Here is a 16,855-nt window from a genome sequence, read left to right on the forward strand (position 1 = left end):
TTCTTCTTTTCAAGGATGCTTTGCCAAGAGGAAAAAACCCAACAGTTCAGCTTTTCATTTTTGGGACTTCAGTCACCCCCATTTCCCTCTGGGGCCAAGGGTCCAAGAACAGAGATCTTTTTCTCTTCTTCTCTGAAGACAGGTGGCATCACCACAACCCTCCTCAACTTTTCTCTGTTTGCTCTACTTCTGTCTTTTTCTCAGCTGCTGAAGCAGGTCTCTTGGCTCACCACGCATCCTCCTAATATACAGTCTCTCTTGGAGGAGAAAATTGGTTCAGTCTATGGCTAACAAGAAAAAGTCAAGCCAAAAGCCACTCCATCATCTTCCCCCCACAACCTTGTTTTCATAACATCCCAGGTCCCAGGCTGTCTCTCTTCCTCTCTTTCAAGCCGAGGAGGAGTGAAATTTCAGAAAGCTTTCATTTCCCAAGAAAGGGCTAAAAAGTCCCAACTCCCTGGATGGCTCTCAGCCCAGGCTCCAGCTCCCACACTGTTCCCCCCCTTCCACCTCCTCTGCCGGTGTACTGCTGGCATTGTTGCTGTCTCTTTCTCTCTCTCTCGAGAGAGAGACACTGGGGGGAGAACAGAGACATCCTCCACCCTTCCATCTGCAGGGGCCAGCCCGGTTCCAGTCCCTCCACCCTTGGGCCCACCTCAGTCAGCCCATGGGCCTTCCCCTCCCCACCCAGCCATGGCAGGGGTGCAGCTGCACTGCGGCTGACCGGAACCAAAGAGAGCGAGTTCCCCTGGGAATTCTGCTTTTAACCTCTCTGTGTTCTCAGAGGCGTGTCCACCTTCAATGATCAGCCCAAGTGTCAATATCTAACCCCAACCACTGATTGGTTTGACCCTCTTCCTTCTGAGAAAATTCTTTTCCGTGTCAAACCACGACAAGGATACTATGCTTACTGTAGACAATTTCATCCAGTTTGGCAAATTGGGCTGAGGAAATCCCAGCTGTGCCTTAGATGGGTTGTTAAGACAGCAACATGTGTCTACCGCCTCTGCTGTCCCTTGACAAAGAGTTATGCTACCCATATGGTATAAATTCAGCTCAGAAAATGTGATGCTTTTTTCCCTTGGTTTTGCTAGGCTGAATGATTTGGCTTAGTATGATAAAAAGCCTCCAAACAGAGAGAAATTACTTAGGATTTGCACGGAATTAATTTGAGTCAATTTAATAAGTTAATTTGTATGTTACTTATAAAGGAGATTTTATCCTTTGTCTCTTCTGTAAGGTACTCAGCAGTACAGCTGCCTGAAACACTGTGTTTTTTTCTTTAAATTTTTTTTTGTTGAGTAAATGTCTTTCTGTAGCACATAATGGGTGTGAAAAAAATGCAGTTTTAATTTTGCTTCTGTGCTCTGTTTTTGGTTTTAACTCATGTTTCCACTGAGAACTAGCATATTGGAATAACTAATATAAAAATTATCCAGATAAATTTAATTATTTAATAAATTTACACATCAAAAATGTTCTTACTAAAATATTAGCATAGCAGATGAGATTGCAGCAAGTAGAAAATTAATCAAATTTAATCTTATAAAATCACTGCCAAGAATTTTTCTTGTCAAGAATATTTTTCCCATCTTTTGACCACTTCTAAACCACTCCCCCACTTCCCCAAAAACATTGCATCCAGAATTTGCTTTCTAGTATATCCGAATTTGACAGAGGTTGAGTCAGCTAAAAAAAAAAAATGCAAAATATCAGTTTGAGTATGTATCTCAGTATTCTTCTAAAGTTATACCAAAAAATATTATATATGCAATAGGCTATTTCATAGGACATGATTTTGGAGTGAAGGAGTTAACTTTGGTACTGAGAAACAGAATTCTTATGTAGTGCATTGATTTTTCTCTTGTTACTGTGCAATGGACTGGTTTTCCTTGGTATGTTAATCATTTGTTGCTTTTATTTCAGTGTGAGCAGAACACATTGCTCTGTTCGTTTTCCAATGGAAGTTGCCATGGTGAGTTTCTTATCTACAAATGTTGTTAAAACCAAGATGGATGTAAGTGTGCAAAATAGTTCCACATTTTTCTATATATTTCTAGGTGCACACAAGTTTTATGGAAATAAATATGTTCAGTTAGACCAAACACTCAATGAAGCATGAATGCTAAACAGTGTTAAATTATGCTAACCTTGGCCTAATAAGTCCTGCTATTCATTCTGGTTTTGACTGATTTTTTAGGATTTCAAAGGCAGGGAACCCCTTGAAAATGCATTTTCTACAGGAGTGGAAGGTTCTATTGGAAATCCCATTGCCCACCACACAGGGTTTGGAACTGGATGATTTAAGGTCCCTTCCAATCCAAACCATCCTCTGACTATGTCCCTGCTTATTGGACTGGAATGTGTGTGTGTAAAGAGACAGGTACATAGTGGGGGAGTACTTCCCCACTATGTATTGCTGCCTGGACTGATCTACAGACCAGGCTAAAGAGATTGAAGGCTCTGGAATTGGGTGCTTTTGCATGTCAAGTTGAATATTAGTATGAAAAAGTGAAAATAAGATAATAACCATGTTAAATCTTTGGGATCTTTAAAGCCACATATGAGAAAATCGCAGAAAATTCACTAACTGAATTGTTAGTGACACGATAACCACCAATATTATATAATATATAATAAAAAGCCCTAGGGATTTTCTTTCAAGGAATAAGCTGGAAACTCCACTCTTTACACATTTTGTAACACTTAAATCAAGCCAGACCATATACGTTCCCATGGGAGAGCTGCAGCAACCTTTTGCAGTGAATACTTTATACAGATTACTTCATTGTGGATAGAATTAAAACAGTGTTTATTTAAAACACTTATAAGCATTAAGGCTGCAGTAGAAAATCTGATTTGGAGGCTGTTGTCTGAATGTTTGAATTTGTCAACTAGACTCAGAACATTTTTATGTCCTAACCACTACAGTGTTTAGTTGACCTTGGGATGACAGAGTGCTTTGCTGTAGTATAGCAGCCTATGAAAATGGTTATTGAAGATGATATTGTATTTTATTGACTATATGGTAGAATCTTATGTTTGAGAAGATTGTTCCAGCACATATTCCAGTCATCTTGAAGATGAACTGGTTTCATATCACAAAACTGACAGAAATCACAAGACCTCTTTTCTGAATGCCTAAGTCCTGCCTTGATGACTTAAATGCTGCCATTACTTATATCAACCACTTACGGCAATTCTTCATGGGGTCTTTTAAATAACAAACACAGAAAAAAGAAAAATCCCTTTAAAGAGAAAAGCAAAATTCTGAACTTACATTTTCAAGGACAGGAGCATGAGGACACAATCCTTAAGCTTTATGGCAGCTGTTCAGGAAACCATAGAAATGTATGTCTTTGCCAAAATCTTTCCTTTCTCCCTTTGGGGAATACAGTCTGTATCAGCACCAAATGAAATGGCCACTCTTGCTCATGCCACTCATCTAAAGAGGGTGCAGGTCTTTACCTATCCCCCCATTTAGAGGCCAGGCAGTCTCTACTGCAATTCAGGATGCAGCAGGCAATTATTACACTGAGCCTGAGACAGCACATGAACCTTATCAGGGTTTCTCTCACAGTAATTTTCAGTAGCTTCCCTTTAAAATTCTATATTTTTGTTTGGATGTATCTATTAATGTATATTGGACAGTACAGAGACAGTGAATGTCTGGAGATACAAGTCCAAAAGTCTTTGCTCTCAGACGATTGTCAGGAAGGAATTACCACTACTATAAATTTGCATAATGGGGAAATTCCAAGTCCCCTCAATAGTTTAAAATCTTTACCTCTGCTCTGCCAAAGCCATTTAGCTCAACTCATTTTTACAATTAGAATTCCTTTCCTTCATTTATTTTTCAGTTGCATGCATTATGATAGCAAACATTTGCTCACAGAACAATGTAAAGATGATGTGTATTATTTTCTAGTTTTCCCTTTATGAAAGCCATGAATCATTTATCTGTGTGCTAGCTCAGGATGCATTTAGAGCAGAGTATGTTTTGATTATACACAAGATGGCCTGAGGTTGAAGAATTAGGATAAGAACTTTGCAAACCTTACCAACACAATTTTCTTCTCCAGCCTCATTATGTAATTGTGTATTAAAAAATTTTCCAAGCAAAACCATCATAGTAAAACCTTAGGAAAATGAAATACTCTACATATATTTCTTCCTTATGGGTGAATATTAAGTTAAGCCATAGGCAGGTATTTAGGGCCCATGGAAATCAGTGTCATATCAGAGCTTAAAAGAAAAATAGAAATATTATCTGTTTATACCATGAAAAATGTTCCAAAGAATAGAAGAGGACTCAATGAGAAATTCAATTTGGAAGAAATAATTACTTAATTATTGAGACACTATTGCCTAAAACATCTCAATTAATATATTCTGTCATCACTTTCCATTCCCCTAAAGGTTCTTCATTTGTTCTTCTAAAATATGGCAGTTACTTTCCTGACACCCCAGCACGTAACAATAAAAATTTTATTGTGATAGTTTGGGCTCATTTTGTTGAGCTATCATCATTCTTATACCCATTTCTTGAGTGTTCTTTTAATTAAAGGTTTTCATTTATCAAATGTGTAGGTGAGTTGGTGCAGCCATGTCACAGTGAGCGACATGTTTTGATATTAGACTGCAGTGGACTGAATTTCTTTGACTACACTGGAGTCTCTGTGCTTCTTCAGGTATTAATGACATTAGAAATATTCTGTATATGTTATACATATGAGTTATTGGGGCCAACTACTAGTCACTCCACCTATGTCAGTGGATAAATCTTTCACCCATAGAAAAGATGAACAGTTTGATATTAAACTGTACAATGTTTATTTATAAAATTACCTTAAAGTATTTCTAAATATTTTGGGTAACAAAGCAAATGTACATATCTATATGTGATGAAGAGGAGTTTTGAAACTTTTCCCTTTTTTTTTTTTTTTTTTTGAGTTGGTTTAAGTCATATTTGATTTGACCCTGCCAAGTCAGTTGTAGAGACAAATAAATTTACTGCTTTAAAATTTCAGCTTTAATTCTGTGATTTTATCTGTATGTTTTACTGTCTTCTAAGCCAGGGGTCAAAACATGATCTCCATCCTTTCTCCTGTGGGCAACATATGTTGCAGACTGGGTTTAGGCAGTGCAAGAATTCCAAGATGCTCCCAGAAGACTAAACCCAGCGGTCACTGGTTACTGTGATGAATGAAACTAAATCCAGATGGTGGCTGGCCACAGTTGGTGTTCCTTGGGGCCAGTCCTGTTTAATGTCTTTGGTGATGATTTGGACAGTGTACCCTCAGTGAGTTTGCAGATAACCAGGCTGGGTGGAGTGTTGATCTGCTGGAGGGCAGGAAGGCTCCGCAGAGGGGTCTGGGCAGGCTGGATCCATTGGCTAAGGCCAGTTGTGTGAGGTTCAGCAAGGCCAAGTGCAGGGTCCTGCACCTGAATCACAACTCCAGGCAGTGCCACAGCTGGGACAGAGTGGATGGAAAGACACCGGCTAGGGGTGGACTTAGCAATGCCAAGCTAGAGCTTGGACTCCGTGATCTTAAAGGTCCATTCCAACCTAAACAATTCTGAGTCTATGGTTCCACATAATGAGCAGTGATATATGCTGGATAAAAAAATTATGTTCAAAACCTGTTTCTTACACTTACATCAAATCTGGAGTTTAAAAGTTGTGTAGTGAGTACAGAGTTAAGTGGGGATGGAAGGTTTGGTTTGCTTGATTTTTCTGACTAAGATAAAGGACTAGATTTGAACTTGGGTCTTGGCCCAGACCTCTTTTTGCCTTAACAATTTTCTCAATTTACTGCAGTGATTGCACAGTGAAGTAAGTGCTGCCTTAAAATATTTTAGATTACACATAAAGGCAGGGATATAATGAAAAAGAAAACTGTAAAAATAAGGTTAGTGGGAGTGACTATTAGCTATCCCTTTGAAATATAGGGCATTCAATATAGTAATAGTTTAGAAATTTGTGAAACTGATTTCCAACAAGTCTTGGAGACCTCCAAATTACAAATTATGTCAAAGAAATGTTTGTGAGAGGTAAGTCTGCTGTGGGTTGAGAAGTGCATGGGTTGGTAGTGCAGCCTCTGGATAAACGGTTGGTCCAAAACCAAGTTACTCTTCCTCCTACCAAGAGGACCACACTCAACACGTCCTTGTTGTTACACTCCTTCCCAAAATATCATCATTGATCTCAGAGACAGAGGATTTTTGAACTAAGATTTTTGCTTTATTTTAAAAATAGAATATTCTGGTGGGGTTCTCACTGAATCACCTCTCTCAGAATTTTTCTACTTCACATGGATAATTTAAACATTTTTTGAAGCAGCAACTGCTTTGGATATTTCCCATTTGGCAGAATAATGCCCTACTCTCGTTTTAGAGTTTTGTTGTTTTTTTGTTGTTGTTGTTTTGTTTGTTTGTTTGTTTTTGGGTTTTTTTGTTTGGTTTTCTATCTTATTAATATTTTGTCTCTGGGGAGTTGAACACTTTCAAAGGAAGAATAAAGAACAACTTACCACTGAATGAAGCATTATAGTTATGGTGCCTTTTTTTTTTATGTAAGTCTCAAAGTTTTCTAGGTCTGATTCCTGTCTGTGTGGACTGTTACTAAGCATATAGTACGGACATGAGAAAACATGCAGAAAAAAGAGAAAAGGAAAAAATACCCCTAAAAATTACAGTCAGAAGTTGCAAAATTATTAATCAAATTCAGTTTTAATTCTCAGTAGAGCTGTAGAATACTGTAAAGAGTTGGCAGGAAATAAATGTGATGTTTGCATTATAGAAGGGCTCGCTCTGGTGGCTGCTGGCAGTATAGCTGCTTCTTCTACAGTACTTTCTTCTATGTCGGTATTTAAAACAGTTTTTAAAAAAATTTCTTGTTTTCAAACATAGATTTACATGGACTGTAAAAACAGATACATCGATGTGTTGCTAGCACACTGCAAAGGCAAGTATCAGCTTACAGTAAAAAATTTAACATGAGGGTTTATATATCTTCACTACCTTCTCAGTGCTCATGTGTTTGCTTTATTGCAGGTTCCTTGATAAAAGCAATGCAGTACGGTGGAAATCTTGACTCTGAAAATCCTGTATTTTTTGAATCTATTTCTTCAGCAATTGATGCCATTCAGGTTCACAGGGTAAGACTTACAAACAGAAGTAGATGAAGCCTGGAGGGCTCCTTGGATGCTCACAGCAATTGGTTAAAGTCTGGGAAAGTCTTATCCACCCAGTGAACCTTTTATGTAGAAATCTTTTATCTGTCTGTAATCTACAACTGGTTCTCAGCCTGAGGAACGCAGTTTTCCATTTTTTGCTGCTATCAGTCTCTTCCCATCACTACATCTCCTTTTGCAACAACGTCTCGATCTTCTATGATAGATCCAGAGGTGCTGTGTCGTGCTGCTTTAATCTGGGCTCATTCTCCGCTGGAAAGATTTAGATCATCTAGAAACACTCAACACAGCCTCTCAGTGAGACAAATTAACTCACAGCCAGTTCTGCCACACGCCTGTTTCTCAGCCTGGGATGCTTGAAGCTGCTTTACACATCAGAGCACTGGTCTGACTGAAATGGTTCTGGATCCCCAGCTAGTTTGGTCTGAGTTAGAAATCTTGTCTCTGCCCTGCATTGTACCATGCTGTGTTGGCTCACTGGTGGAAAGAGGGGAATTGCACAAAGTAGAAGAGAGAGCAAGAGGGAGAAGGGAGGCTTGATCATCTGTTTACTTGCTCAATGATTCTTGCATTCCTTTTTAAAATGACGGTAAACCTGGACTTTCCTCTTGAACTATGTGATCCATTTCCACAGCCATGGCAGTGGGAGGGTGCATGAAAAGCAGTGTGCTTTCCTATGGTTTTATTTATGATTCAAACATGCCTACAGCTTGGCTCAGAGCCTTCTCCAAGAGACATTAAACTCATCATAGTCTGTGGTTTGGTAGTTTGTCTTTTTTTCTTCACTTTGTATTTAACTAATTAAATCAAACTTGCCTATGGACAAAACCACTTTCCATTGATTTATCCAGATTAAGGTGAGTTGGCACAGTTGGTCTAGTGAGTTGACCAGAAAAACATGTTCTCTTGAGTGCTTTTCAACATTTTTCATTATGTTGTCCTACAAAAAATAATTTGTTGAAATGATAACTGCAGGGCAAAAAATAATGGAGTTGGCTATTGCATATTTTATCTGGGTCTGATTAGATGAATTAGAACGACTGTTGTGTTATAAAATGTCTGCATTTTTTATTGGCATTGTTAACTTTCCTAACATTCTTGTAAGATATTTATGTACTAGCATTCCCATTTTATGGAACTGGGACATGGATAGACTAGGACAAACGTTCATAATGAAAAGGGGGAGTTAAAATTCAAAGTCCACTTTTTAAGGAACTGATTGATTGTTTCTATCATAGCTGCTAGGCAAGTCAAACCTATGCATAGTGGCTTAGCAGTTTAGTCTGAAAGGCTTGCATGCAACCTTAAATTTTAAATGTAATTATGAACAGTATACATATACTGCTGATGTTTCTTCAGAACATTCACAGTATGTGCTTCAGGGATTTTTACGTATTCATTGTGTTGAACACTGGAAGATAAGGTGGATAGGAGTGAAAAGACAGGGTGACTGCAATAGCAGCAGCACACTGTAGCTACCAGTCTATGTATTCCTCCTGTGCCTTTTTAAGGTGCTGAGATCATTAGGACTTTTGAGTGTTAACATGGCAGGATAGGCAGAATAGGATAGAAAAAAAATACGAGGAAGGAGTTAGAGACTAACAGAAAGTGATTTGTTCCGATTTACACTTCAGCCTCACCATATAGCAGGAAAGTCTTCCACTGTCAGAAATGTACAGGTAAGAGGGCTTTGTCATTTTCATCTCTGCTGCTGTTCAGAAATGCAAATATATTGTAATCTACATGCTCCAATGAAAACATTGAGTCATTCTTATTTTTATGTTTATAAATTTATAAGATACTTGCCTATTACTTTATGCAGTTAATTTTAACCATAAATAACCTTTTGAAATATTACTTGCATTTTCAAGCTATCATTCTTAATTTTACATTATATTCTAGGAAAACATTATAATACTTTTTTTCCCTGTTTCTTTCATTTTAGAATTACAGCAAGTTCAGTGAACAGAGTGAAGTGTGATGCCCACCCATGGAGCATAGCGAGTTTCATCTACTCATACGCAAAATTAACTACATCATGGCTTCTCATTCACTTTTTTCTCCAGTGGATCTCATAGATGATCTTTTGTATGCCATATATACTTAGAACATTCAGTAACGACAGACCTGCCTTTCAGAGAGAAAAATCTTTCAGCTGTGATCACTCAGAGAATTTTTATGCAGTAATTCTATAGTGGTTTTATAAAATATTTTTATATACATTTAGATACAAGTTATTAGAAAGCAGACATGATGTACTGTGTTTACCAATTAAGTGTATTCTTTTAGGTATCTTCTATTGTAACATTAGATGTAATATGCATCTGTAGTTTTGTGTATGGAATAGAGACATGAATTCTTAAAAGAGTATGTTATAATTGATACAGGAACTGCAGGAAGGTATATACCAATGCATACTTTTTTATAATGGCTTTACTTACTCTTTCCTCTGTTCAAGACGGCCATATGCAGTAACAGCATCATATCACAGCTATCATATGGTTCCCCTTTTTGTACTTGGTTTTGTATGCTTTTTAATGCCTGCTCAGATTAGTAGGAGAACTTGCAAGTATATGCAGAAAAGGCAGACACATGTTGACTAAGAACACTGTATTGTTTCCCTCTATATTTGTTGTCTTGTGCTATTATGGTTTGCTACATTTTCAAAGCCACAGGTATTTTTTAGCTCAGTGTGAAGAGGAAAAACTGGGGTTTTTTTCCAAAACTTATTCTTTTTTCCAGCACATTTTTTCCAGTCTACATTTCCAGTTTGATCTGTGATTTTTTTTGGTGTTGAAATCTTCAGCTGAGGCAGCTGAAAGGTGACAGTAGTGACACATAAGGTGTGTGCCACACTTCAGCCACACTCCTGACGTGCAGTATACTCTGTGTGAGCACACAAAGTAGGTGGAGGATCTCACAGGTTGAGTATTTGGTTTATATTTATGGGTTGTCAGCGATCGCATTAGATTATACTATCACATAGCTATCATGTTATTTGGCAATATATTAAGGCTTGAAGGAAGCCTACAAGAAACATAGAGACTATTTGCAAGAGCATGTCATAATAGGACAAGACGGAATGGCTTCAAACTGGAAGATAGTAGGTTTAGATTAGATATTAGAAGAAAAATTATTTACTGTGACAATGGTGAGGCACTGGAACATGTTGCCCAGAGAAGTTATGGATGCCCTGACTCTAGAAGTATTCAAGGTGAGGTTGGAGGGAACTTTCAGCAATTTGTTCTAAGGGAAGGTGTCTCTGCACATGGCAGGGTGTTGGAATCAGATGATCTTTAAAGACCCTTCAAGCCTAGGCCATCCTATGATTCTACATATGATTTTTCTCCTCTTGCCTTTGTCCCCTTATGTGAACACCAACAGTAAAATGTGGGTTGAGCAAAAATGAATTAAAATTAACAAATGAGAAAGATAAGGAAATAGGGGTTTTTGTTTTGTTTTGTTTTGTTTTGTTTTTCATCAGCTTAAAAAATCTATGGAAGCTAAAGGCTAATTAATATGGCACAGCCATAATGGCCATCTACACTACAGAGAGGAGGGAAGTACAAGGAGGCTTTGTGCGGCTGACACATATAGGCAGAATCTAGTTCTAAGCATTCTGTTTTCAGCAGCAGTTACATCTGTATGCTTGTCTGGACCCTCCTTGCTCTGTCTGCCCAAAGCTGCTGCCAGCAGGAGATGAGGTGGGTCATGAAGTCACTTTTGCATCTCTGCATAGTTAAGACATTGATAAGTTTTTCTTAAGTCTTGGTCACTCTACACTAGTAGATGATAATGGGAGAGAGCCATGGGTTTTTTGCCCTTTCAATTATGAGTGACTCTTGAGTTATTTCCTGCTTTGTCCCACAGAGGACCAGAAATGTTCTGTACAAGTTCTTCTGAGACTGCTTTGGTAATTACTATGCAAAAGGCTGATAAGTAACTGTGAGAATCTCATTATATGTAGAAGAAATAAATTCTATCTATTGTCCCAAGCACATTAATTTCAGATGCTGTAGTTGATTGCAAATGGCTCATTACATCACTGGACTCAGTAACAGGCTATAACATTTGATTAATAATTTCCTGAAACAATTCTAGTAATTTATTAACACTTTAGAAACTATTTACAATGTACTTTAATTGTAGAAGCATCAATTTTATGTCACAGCTGAATGGAGATTTCTACTTAACTGCAAAGTGAATAAATGAATAAATTATATCTTTTCTACTAGGTTCAGCATTTGCTCGTTGACAGCTAAATGTTTTTTCTGAAAATTTATAGATTAATTGATTAATGAAATTGTTAAAAATAGAGTCTTTAGCAAAGATAACATCATTGACTTTTCATGGGACTTTTGCTTTTATTTTGAATGATCTTGTAAATGGAACAACACAGATACTTTTAAAATTCCTTGTAGTATTAGCCTTTTAAGAAACCTTCTGCATTAAATAATCAATTTTGTAGCACTTATCAAAACAGCTTCTAGTTTTTACTGCTTTCAATAGGAAAAATTTTTGTTCAGTTAGATGGCTAGTTTAGGGAAGAACATTTATCTCCCATTAGCTCGAACCTTCCAACACTGGGCTTTGGGGTAATATTTCTGTAAACTATTTTGCTATATATAATTAGTCTAAATAGCTTTCCATTTCTGAGATTATGCATTGTTAATTATATTCCATGTCTGGCAAGTGGCATCACAAGTGGCATCAGCAGAACAGTGTTTAAGGGACATGTGAAGATAACTGCCCTTTCAATTTCTTCTAAAATACCTGTACTGAGTTTAAGCTCTGTCAAACCAGAACTGCTCTACAGACCTATGGGCAGTGAGGGAGGGAATGTGATTTCTTTTCTTTTTCTTGGAAGAGCAAATTGCAAATTACAAATTACTGATGCAGTTTCCATTTCTCCCCCACCCACCCTTCTGAGCTACTAAAATGTGTGACTGCGCATTGTCCATCTTCAAATGCCTGGGAGGCTGTTGCCATCAAACCTTGTGGACTGCCAGCTGGTGACTGGGTAGTCAGCTGGTGGGATGGGAGTTGCTTCATGTGCTCCCTGAGTTGCTCTCTGTAATCCCTAGTGATGATGTGTTTGTGCCACTCGCAGAGTCAACTGAGAAACAACTGCTTCATTCTTTGGTGAAGATTTAAGGAAACACCCTCAGCCTTTTGGATAAAGTTTTGGAGGCAATCCCCACTATCAATTTCGATTTTTCCCTCAGTGCTTTTTCATATATAGTGTCTGGCCTTCCTCTGGCTTTCAGAATAATTATGTAAAATATGGAAGCCCAACCCAAAACATCACAATTATCTTCACTGGAACAGAATTAGAGTAACATTTGAAAGAAACCAGCTGCAATCATCTAGAACAACTGCTGTTAATATAAAAGAATATCATATTTAGAATAAGCCATACTTATTCTTCTGATCCAGAAGGGCAAAGGGAGCCAAACTCATCCTGTAGCAAAGAGCCTGCACAAAGTCTGTATGTCCTTATGGCTGTGCAGGCTTGGCCACTATCCCAGTGGAGGTGAATTACAGGCAGGAACCATAAGGGGTTTAGTTATTTGTGCTCTGCTGCTACAGCTTTGTTTACTTGAACATCCCTAGGGACTCTCCAGAATAATGCATAGTTTCATTAAGTGTGGTTACATCTGTGAGCCTATGCAGTGTTAGCAATAAGAGCAAACTGTAGAGTTCCCTCTGTCCTCAGTGATTTCTAAAGGTGTAATAGAGAAACTGCACCTGCCAGCAGAGGCTTAAGAAGTCTCTCATTTACAACCAGGTTTCAAGGAAATGAAACTAATGCGTTTATTACTCTTACTAAGCAATTCTGAAAAGCTAACCATTCACTTTGATACCTGTATGTTTGCTTCCTGTATACTTAGATGCTCAGATTTTATATTGCAAAATTCAGTATGTAAGTCATCAAGCTTTTGCAAATCAGTGCTTCAATTTTGCACATTTAGTGTATTCTGCACCTCATAGGAGACCTTTAATAAAATATTGTTTTTTGCAGAGATGGTCCAAAGTTATCAGAGTTTATATATCTACTTGACATTTTCAGGAATTTTTAGTTATTTTAAGGAACTTATTTTACATTTTAAATAGTAAATCATGCGAGTAAAGAGTTTTTCTCAACATTTAAGATTTGCTAACCAGAGTATATTAAAATGGTGATCTGATCATATGCTTCTTATAGAATTTGTTTCACACATTCCAAAACAAAGCAAGCAATGAGGAAAAAAAGAGAGAGCAAACGGGTGTTAAAGAATGAGTATAATGGCAATTAAAAATTAGGCATAAAATATGTAATAAGGAAAAGACTGTTAACATTATATTTATGCAAATTAAATGTTTCTAATTCTTGTCATATGTCTTTCATTTTAAAGGTTATTTGCCCTGATTCTATGATTCAAGTGTCACAAGGTCTGGCTGTAGCTGCTTTGACATAATTTATTTGACAGCTCTGTGTGTCATAAATATATAATGTAACAAGGAAAGGTATCTTCACTGTTGAATGAAAACATTAATGTGTCAATACTGTGTATGAATACTGTTTGACATTTACTAGTTTCAAAAATAAAATACACAGTATGCCTTGAAAATATGGTATTCCTATTTTTGGAAGATACTTTCTTTGTCTACAGGAACTCATAAATAAATGAAGGAGCGCAGTTCCAGAGTGAATGCTAAATGGTGCCTTCATCATTAAGATAGATTTTACTAAAGATCACATAATCTGTATGGTTCCATATGTTTTATAATGAATTTAAATATTTTTTCTTTTTCTGTTTCTGTGTATTAGCATATGCAAGAAGAAGTTTATACTGAAATAAATTGAAATAGGAGACAATTTGCATGTAGAAGGATGAAAATGCCCTCATTATTTTAATTCTTTTTTTTACATTCTGTACTAGCCACTTCGTTAAGAGATATGCTGCCTTCTCCAACCTCAAAATTTATTAAATCTTAACAATGAAAAAAAGAGAATTTGCCTTGCATTCAGAAATTGTATTTCCCCACAGCTCTTACAGGAGTATGGCATATAACACTTTTTTACCTCCATAAGATATACAGAAATCCTGGTCCAATTTCTCCAGTATTGCCTCTTTGCATGCACAGTCATTTGAATATATCTTTTTTTAATTGTCATTTGCATCTACAGATGGTGCACCTCATATCCAACTGGCACATACTGACGACACTGCTTATATACAGTCTGTGGCTTATCCCAGAAGAGAGGAAATGATGGGCAAACCTTTCCACCACCTCCCAATAACTGTAATGACATTAATGAAAAATGGATTGACATATCTTTAAAAATTTGGCCTTGAAAGTAGAAGCTTAATTTTTCAAACCTGGTAATTTATGAAAACATTTGCGTCTACAAAAATGATTGCAATTGCTACATTATTTTTTTTACAGTGGTTTGAAAAAGTATAAACAATTTACAGTGCCATAAACTCCTAGATGCTAGACAGCTAAATATTCTTAATGTTAATGACATAGGCTATTTTCTAGAGCTAGGCTATTTTTTAGAGCTATCCTTTCCAATTACATTCACACAATAGCAAGGAAACCTTCACGTTATCTTACTTTAGAGTGAGATAAAAGAAAATATCATAATTTTTATTCCCAGAATGAGTATGTAGAAGTCCAAGATCAGCTCTCATTAGGAACTTGAAAGGTAACTTGAAGTGCAACTCCTTCCCTACTGGGAATCCTTTGGTTCCACAGCAATTCTGGAGAGCATGACATGCAAAAGCAGAGAAATGGCTGCTTGGTTAATCTTTTTCTCATGTGTTTTCCAATAAAGATGTCTTTTGTGCTGGATACATTCAGGTGGTTAATATTTAAGAACAACCAAGAGAGTGGCTCATGTTGTTACTCTGACTGACTCGATGAGAAGTGTTCTCATTCCCATTGTGCTTTGATTGTGATACTGTTGCAGTTTAAAAACACAGGAATTCTTTTAAAATCTACAATGCTGGATTAAGCTGTTAGACACACTGTTTTATATTCCATTTGAGAGGCAAAATTATCTGCTCCCTTAATTGTTACTTGCAACTAATAGTTGTAAGATTTTGGGGAAGGTGCTTTTTTGCACATTTGCTCGGATTTATAGGCTCAGGTAGTATAGTAAAAAATATGTGCTGCTCATTGGGTCTGCAATTAAGATCCTCTGAGTTCACAGCAACAGTGCTGGAATTGTGAGTTGATACTACAGAGTGGGTAGTTTATACTCCAGTATAAATTAATAATTTCAAAAACTCTCAGCATTTTGCTTCAATTTCCTTTTCTTCTTCTCTGTTTCTGTGACTGTTTTTACATCTGAGGAATTTAATTACTTTCTAGTTTAGCTTGGTTCCTATAGCCAAATTCTTATTTCAGAATACCTCCATAAAAGAAGATCTGTTTTGAAAGAACAAGAGCAATCCTAACTTATCTCTTAGGTTAAAAAAAAGCATTTTTTTTGGTTCTGGAGTGCATCCAGACTTGAAGCATGTTTTGGAATATTACATCTGCAGTCTGTAATTTGTGATCTTATTTTTAGTAATAAAATTGTGTTTAAATCTGCTGATCACAGCTTAGTTTTGGTGCTGGTCTGACTTCACTGTTGCCCCGATTTCAGCGATCTCCCATCTATCTCTCTTTCAGTTCCCAATCCCATGAAATAGAGATGGTGACTTGTAGTGACCCATGATGCTCTTCAGACCTGAGGACAGCTCACTTTGCTCCTTCTTTCTGCCTCTCTCCGAGCAGGAGACAACCTGCTCTACAGGCTGCAGAGCACTAATGGCTGCAGAAGTGATCAAAATACAAATGAAATGCAGCAGATGCAGAGCTGGAGACCAGGGCTAAGATGCTAGTGTGTTGTGCATGGGAATGGTAAGAGAAGGGTGGTGAGATGGACAGCAAGATATGGGAAGAGGAGAAAAAGACTCAAGCAAATAAGACTGTGATACTGTGCATGAATGAAAAAGAGCAAAGGTGCAGCTGGGATGTCAGGCTGCATGGAGGTGCTGGATGAAAGGGAGGCAGACCACCAAAATTTGAACCAACTCCTACTGTCAGGCCCTTGATCACTACACAAGGTCATTTTCTTCCAAACTGTAGTTTGTTTGCTTCACAAGATAATTTCCTCATAAGTGTGGTTTTACCAGCATTTCAATTACTTCATACCAGTAAGAGTTTGGGTTTTTTTCTGGTGTCAGACATCTTTTTCAGAAAAAATGCAGCATTTATAGATGTTTCATTATATAAGTATGAAGTACATGTTACAAAACTCATATCTGCCTCTTTTCAGCCTCACAGACTACACCTTTCTAGAGAGACAGGTGGTTCATAAGGACTAACAGGTGTACCCCAAGTATTGCCACCTTCACGTTATGGGCAGCCCTTGCAAACACTGTGCTCAAAGCACTTCAATAATTTCTCCATCATCTTCACCATTCAGATACTTCACCAGAATCCACCCTGGGTACTGGCAGCTGCATTCATGTCATGCATCAAAGAAAATTTAGCACAGGACTAGACACATGCAACAAAAAGAAAGTTAAATGGGAAACATTTTTAGTTGAAAGACTAATTCCAAGCTAGGATAACAGTTTTAGAATAATCAGTCCATTAGGGTTAATCAACAGTTCTCTATG

General features: G+C 37.3%; 1 protein-coding gene across 2 annotated transcripts in view; it reads left to right on the forward strand.

Moving 5' to 3' along the window:
* SLC26A7 (solute carrier family 26 member 7) overlaps positions 1-13,896 on the forward strand; it is a 70,596-nt gene extending 56,700 nt beyond the window's left edge. For both annotated transcript variants that reach the window (XM_021543274.3, XM_077782926.2), the window contains 5 exons: positions 1,927-1,975; positions 4,591-4,691; positions 6,913-6,967; positions 7,057-7,160; positions 9,142-13,896. In XM_021543274.3, the coding sequence (XP_021398949.2) occupies positions 1,927-1,975; positions 4,591-4,691; positions 6,913-6,967; positions 7,057-7,160; positions 9,142-9,177 (345 nt within the window). In that variant the 3' untranslated portion in view covers positions 9,178-13,896. The remainder of the gene's footprint in view (positions 1-1,926; positions 1,976-4,590; positions 4,692-6,912; positions 6,968-7,056; positions 7,161-9,141) is intronic.
* The last annotated feature ends 2,959 nt before the right edge of the window (positions 13,897-16,855 follow it).

Source organism: Lonchura striata, chromosome 2, assembly GCF_050655825.1.
Source record: "Lonchura striata isolate lonStrDom1 chromosome 2, ASM5065582v1, whole genome shotgun sequence".
Classification (NCBI taxonomy): domain Eukaryota; kingdom Metazoa; phylum Chordata; class Aves; order Passeriformes; family Estrildidae; genus Lonchura; species Lonchura striata.